The 6,848-nt window shown below is 30.6% G+C and overlaps 1 protein-coding gene across 1 annotated transcript; it reads left to right on the top strand.

Moving 5' to 3' along the window:
- The first annotated feature begins 2,259 nt into the window (after positions 1–2,259).
- LOC100810090 (GATA transcription factor 21) lies at positions 2,260–4,453 on the top strand. Its single transcript, XM_003543677.4, has 3 exons — positions 2,260–2,779; positions 2,933–3,304; positions 3,744–4,453. The coding sequence occupies exons 1-3, from the start codon at positions 2,561–2,563 to the stop codon at positions 4,095–4,097; spliced, it is 945 nt and encodes a 314-aa protein (XP_003543725.1). The 5' UTR covers positions 2,260–2,560; the 3' UTR covers positions 4,098–4,453.
- The last annotated feature ends 2,395 nt before the right edge of the window (positions 4,454–6,848 follow it).

Here is a 6,848-nt window from a genome sequence, read left to right as displayed (position 1 = left end):
AATTGCACACAAATTGAATACAAACTAGTTTGAGTACAAATAAAATTCATGCGAAAATGATACTTGATTTTACCGTTTTAAAAATACTACTCGAACAAATTGGTGCATTTGTCAAGGAGTTAACAACATGATGATTTGTAATTAAATAATAATATTATTATGTGTATTTTCATTTTAATCTTGATCATTTAAATATGATCTATTAGGGATGGATCGAGGAGTCAAGCAAGGACCTTGACCCCCTTCCTTAAGATCATTTGTGTATATATGAGAAAAAACTAAAAAAAAACTAAAAATTAAAAATATTAATAAAGAAAAATAGGTTTTTGAGTTGTTATTTGCTTGAAATTTTTTAGTAGTAGATCATATCTATAATTGTATCTATATAATTAATAATAAAATATTTTTTTAACATATTATTTATTAAATAATTATTTAAAAAATTGACCCCTTTTAATACACTCCAAAATCCTTTCCTGCAATCTAATGGTCCATATTTACAAGTCTCATCACATCTCTCACAATAACCATATATATGTATTTTTTTATCAGCTAAGATAGAAAAGTATAGGTACAAGGGGTACGTACAATCCATGCACAAAAAGGAAAATAAAGAAAAATCATGCAGCTTGTTCACTTGGTTATATCCTATTTATAAACGAAGAAATAAATAGAAAATACCAAAGGAATTAATCAAATTATCAAACCATATATTCTTTTTATTTCTTCCTCATATGATTATTACATGCATTACCTATTACATTATTTATTTATTTATTTTTGCTCGGGAAATTAGAGCCTTTAGAGTCTGTGGTAGATGAGACCCTATCGGTTTGTCAATCTAATTATATAGTGAGAACATATATATATACACAAGACATGCATGTACTCAGGTGTTAACTGGTTTACGTCATAATCAAGTCCGTTACATGTATGAAAAATCAAATTAAGTATTACTACATTGAGATCAGAAGGTTTTTAAATTTTTGAGAAATGAGATAAGTAAGTCAGTTTTTTTATTTTATTTAGTAAATTAATTTTTTTAAATGCTCATATTTTCTTTAAAAGATCACGTACGATTATGATAATTTTGTTTGAGACTAATAGAATTATTATAAATGATAATTTTTTTCTAAATATTGAATATAACCGCATATTCAAATCGTTTTGTCTGTCGCATATCTAGTATTAGAAAAATCATTGCCTTATAACTTATTTTCTCTTTAATTTGTTACTTTTGAAGAATGAAAACGTAGATGGTATATCTACTACATTTCGAGACGGCGCTAGAGTGAAGATATTAGAAACTTAAAAAATGGGTGTGGCGCCTCCCCAAAAATATTCTCATTCTGTGTTAGGACCTGTCCATTTGCCTGCACCAGCATTCAATGCTTTTTGGCAATGCACATGCAAAGAGGTCTTGCTCATATCTTTCTTACACCTTGTTCCAGCCCCAAGCAAAAACTATAACGCTAGGGTTAGTAATGCAGCTAAAGCAAGGGCTTGTAGCGGTAAAAAAAACTTTTTGCAGATAAGGTTGTCATACGTATGGGGTCAGCGTAGTAGCATTCCACACATGCACTCCTTTTATTTTGTCTTTTTAACTTTGTCTCTTTTAGGTGTCATGAAGTCACGTGAACCTCTTATAGCGATGGCTTTTAATTTGTTACAAACTGTTCGCTTCAGTTACTTCTTTATCCTTTTAATCTTATACTTACCCCTCTCCCCCCTAAAACACATGTCTAAGGAGAGCATGCCGGGGAATCTCCGGGAATAGAAACCTTTCCTATTTTATATTAGGTTGAATTCCACTTCTCATGTTCTTACTATTATCATCTTACAAATTTGATTTCTCCATTTGTTCATAATTTTAATTTTCTACCATTTTAGAGATAAAAAGTGAAAAACTTTGAATATAATTAAATCTTAAATTGAGAATTAATTTCATAATTAATTCAAGAAAATAAAGCTTGTGCATATATTTTGAAGTCTCACCTTGAGAAACCAAAATCTTAATTGTAGTTGTTACTAAAAAAGTGTCACATCAATATTTTAGCCAAATATATATTAAATATGGACATAAAATTTGAAACAAAAAAAAAAACTGTAAAACGATTATAATAAGAATAACGAAAGTGCAGTTAACTGAGTTAAGTACTTATATTAATAAATATGTCATATGTCCCAAAAGTTTCCCATACGGACATTAACCAATATAATTAAAATAAGATCGAGACACATACATAGTTGAATTGATACCCATTTAATTTAGTAATACAAAACAAAAATTTATCCTACTTTGGAAGTGTAGAAAAGATCATGGTATAAATTGAAGTATATGATGATACAAACTTATCTCCGCCGTTTCCCATTCTTACAAGAGTAGCGTGTAGGAACTGTTGGCCATTTCTTTTCTCTCTATCTTCTTCCACCTTTGTACTGGAAAAAAGGAAGACCGTTTCAGTTGCATAATATTGTACTGATCCCTTTCTCTCTCTCCCTTGGATCTCTTTGTGGCTTGGTTTGTCTGTGTGTGTGTTTTTATGTGTGTTCTCCCATCATGATTCCAGCCTATCGCCACTCAGTATCTTCTGTTATGCCTCTGGATCTTAATGAAGATCAAAACCACGAGTTCTTCAGTCCAATTCATCACCCTTCCTCTTCGTTTTCTTCTCTATCTTCATCATATCCTATTCTCTTCAACCCGCCAAATCAAGATCAAGAAGCTCGATCATACGACTGGGAAACAACAAAGCACTTACCAAGTCATGAAGAAGAGGTGACACATAATTAAATATCCATAATATATCTATACTAATTGAGATTCAAATACATATATATACCCCGCATAATCTTTAAGATCATTATGATATATTATTACATATCTATCTGACTCCTTGTTAATTTTGATCTTGCGATCTTTTGTTATTAGGCTGAGAAGATTATCCCTACTAGTGGATCATGGGGTCACTCGGTGGAAGAAAGTGAGCATAAGGTGACAGTTTGGAGAAAAGAAGAGAGGAATGAAAATCTTGCTGAAGATGGTTCGGTGAAGTGGATGCCTTCGAAGATGAGAATTATGCGGAAGATGTTGGTGTCCAATCAAACTGATGCATACACTTCAGACAACAACACTACGCACAAGTTTGATGATCATAAACAACAACTGTCGTCACCGCTTGGAATTGATGATAACAGCAGCAACAACTATTCAGACAAAAGTAACAACAGTATTGTTAGGGTTTGTTCTGATTGCCACACCACCAAGACTCCTCTATGGAGGAGTGGACCAAGAGGCCCCAAGGTACACACCTTATCTTATTAAAACACAAATCCCAATAATCGAATCCGTACTCAACAATTTTCGTACTAACCAATTTCTTCCCTTTCAATTAATTTTTAGTTTAATCACAGTACCGCGACGCAACAAATCATTTAAGCTCTTAATTTACTTATAAGACTTGTCAATGCTCAATAAGTAGAATTAACTAGAATAATGTAGTTATTATTATTAGAGTCTTATTAATCAGTGTTCTAATCCTTAGGACACTGGTTAAAAAATTAAAAGAAAAAATATTTATTATATATATCATAAGAGAATAAAAAAAATTATAAACAATATAATTTTACTTATTTTAATAAAAAAATTACTTTAAATTTTATCTTTATGACACTGGTTAGTATTGTCTTATTCTTCTTTTTCTTCTTATTATGTTGAAATTAAAGTTATTTTTGTGTGACAGTCGCTTTGCAATGCCTGCGGAATTCGACAAAGGAAGGCAAGACGAGCCATGGCAGCTGCTGCGGCGGCAGCATTGGGAGATGGAGCAGTTATTGTGGAAGCTGAGAAATCTGTGAAGGGAAAGAAGTTGCAGAAGAAGAAAGAGAAGAAGACAAGAATTGAGGGTGCAGCTCAGATGAAAATGAAGCGGAAGCTTGGAGTTGGAGCAAAGGCATCACAAAGTAGAAACAAGTTTGGTTTTGAGGATTTGACATTGCGCTTGAGAAAGAACTTGGCTATGCATCAAGTTTTCCCTCAGGACGAGAAGGAGGCTGCGATCCTCCTCATGGCTTTATCTTATGGCCTTGTTCATTGATGAACCTTAATAGCTAGCTAGAGCTACCACCGCTTCACTTAATTTCAGATCGTTAATTAATTAGGTTAATTTCTTGTCTTGCTGTCTTATGACTAGCTAGTTTTTGTTAGATTATTATTATTGTGTGAGATCAATGGTTTGAGTTATATGTGCGAGAAGAGTATGTAATATTGCAGTACTAGCTAGTTAGTTAGGAAAGGGGAGGGAAAATAAAGTTACATGGGTGTGGGGGTGATCTTATGTACTTCATATAATATTATGTCTGATTTGAACAAGCTGAGGACCAAAAAGTGTGGGTCTCTTCTTGATGTATCTTAAAAATTAAGTTCAATAAAATTTACAAGCTGGGTTTTGTATATGGTTAGCATGCCATCATTGCTTACTTTTGTATTAAATTTTATAATCAGTTTTATGTAAATTTCTTAATATCTTTTTTTGTGTATGTAACCTTTGTGTTTAATTGTGAGAATTAAAGATAAATAATATGAGAGAATTTAAAATAGCTCACACATCAGATTTAATCAATTGATCTAGACCTCTTTAATTATATGTAGCCTTGAATCACTTATTTATAGTTATAAATTTGATTATATTAATTTTGAAGGCATGCTTGTGTAATTAAGCCGGTATTTAGAATGAAGTAAAGCAGAATGTTATGGATGTAGCCATATAATATATAGTTTCAGATGAGAAAGCAACAGGACTACTTTATTTTCTATCTTTCGCACGTTGAGTTCGGGTCCTTTATATGGCCCTTCTCCACGGCTCACTTAAAGAGTTATTAATTATTCCACATATTGACCTGAAGAGCTTCTCAATCATGACAGTGATGATTCATGTCTAGGATGTAGCTTTTTGTTTCTTGAGAGACCTCTTTGTGGGATGCCCCGTTGATTTGGACTTTGTCTGCTTCATAATATATATATATTTTAACCTATGAGGAGCTTAATTATATTGCCTTGACAGAAAGATCGAGCATGCAAGAACAAGTTCATCAGAAGAAAGCCGTGTATGGTGCCAATAATAGTAGTTCCAGTTAAGATGTCGATTCTAGCCAGTTGGAGACAAACGCCAGAGTGTGTTGTATGTATATATATGTTATCAGATTAGAGACCAGTGTTCACTTAAGTTGGCTTTATATCACTAAAAGAAAAAAATAAAATCGAGACGGAAATTTTGGTCGAAACTTTTTCCCGTCGCAAGAAAATTAATGTGTCAGTTTTGAGATAAAATTTCATCACAAACTTTATTTTTAAAATAATTTTGTAAGTTGAGACGGAGTTTATCCACCGTCGCAATTTTGAAACGGAATAATAAACCCTCATAATTCTGAGACAGAATTATGTATTCTTTCACAAGTTTGGGGCAAAGTTTTCTTTTTTGCAATTTTATGACATAATCTTTTTTTCAATTTAGGGATGGAATTATTTATTCTGTCCCAATTTTTATCATAGTTTTAATTAAAGAAAAAAAATAGTACATATGTAAACTAACAAAAAAATAATGTAATATATGCTAACATATATAACTCAAAAAAATAGTACATGATATAAAAATAAGTAATTTTATTTTAAATATAGCTTTTATTGTTATAACTTATATTATCACATTATTAAAAAAAACATATTTTAGTAATTATATTATTTAGATTGTTAATGAGTATATTTTGGGAAAGAGTTTGGTTTTGTAAGTTTTAGTAATTACTATATACCATTAAGTTTTGTTATCCCAAACCCTTAGGACAATAGCTTTTATTGTTATAATAGTACTTGAAGTATGTGTGTTTATACATTTCTTGAAAAGAACAACAAAATCTCAATGACATGCATGTATTTTGTTAAAAGGTGTTATCTAAGTAAGTAAAGCTCTTTATAATTTATTGTAAAGATTTGAAATTTCACTTCTTTTCCGTCATGTGCAGCTATAAAGAAATTACTGTTTAATATTTAATAAGTTTTGCTATATGTTCGTGTGTGAGAGAGAGAGTGATATATAACTTTTTTCTTTTTTTTTTCTAATCTTTAACTAAGCACCATTTTGAAAAAAAAAATAAACTTTTCAATATTTTTTACATAAATTTTATAATTAATGATACTTGAAACAAGTTTTAAAATTCTTTATACTAGCTAGACGAAATGGAAAAACGCTAGTTGATAATTAAATAGTCTACAAATATTTACAAGGATTATTATAGATTCATAGTTGCACTGCATGCACAAGTAAATTAAGAAACGTCAGTTAATTAAAAATTAATATTGTTGGCCATTGAGCAAGAGCAATGAATGATGTAAACGTGGCTTGTGTGAAATTTCTATATAAAAGTAATCATGTGCATGTCTCTCAGCGGGTTTATAAAAAAGTGATCCCTAAATCAGCCGTGATTTTTGTTTACAAATTGGCTTGGAGATGATTTTTTTCGTTTGTATGAAGAATACTTTTTAAACCCATTTATAAAGATTAATTCTTTTAATAAAAATCATATTTTTAATTGTCAATTCCCACATAATTCTCAAGGGATATATCTCAATTATGTAAACAAGAATGAGTGAGTTATTCTAAATCTCCTAATAAAAAAATCACATGAAATCATTCAAATTTAGTAATATTGAATTTAAATCTTATGTATTTAACTGCCTTTAATAATTTAAGATAAAATTTTACTGTTTATAATAATTCTACTAGACTACAGCATCGTTTTTCTAACAGAGAAAAAAAGAAACCCTCTGCTAACATATTTTTCTGTTTTTTGTT

The sequence above is a fragment of the Glycine max genome, chromosome 13 (genome assembly GCF_000004515.6).
Source record: "Glycine max cultivar Williams 82 chromosome 13, Glycine_max_v4.0, whole genome shotgun sequence".
In the NCBI taxonomy this organism is placed as follows: Eukaryota; Viridiplantae; Streptophyta; class Magnoliopsida; order Fabales; family Fabaceae; genus Glycine; species Glycine max.
This window is presented reverse-complemented; position numbering and strand designations above follow the sequence as displayed.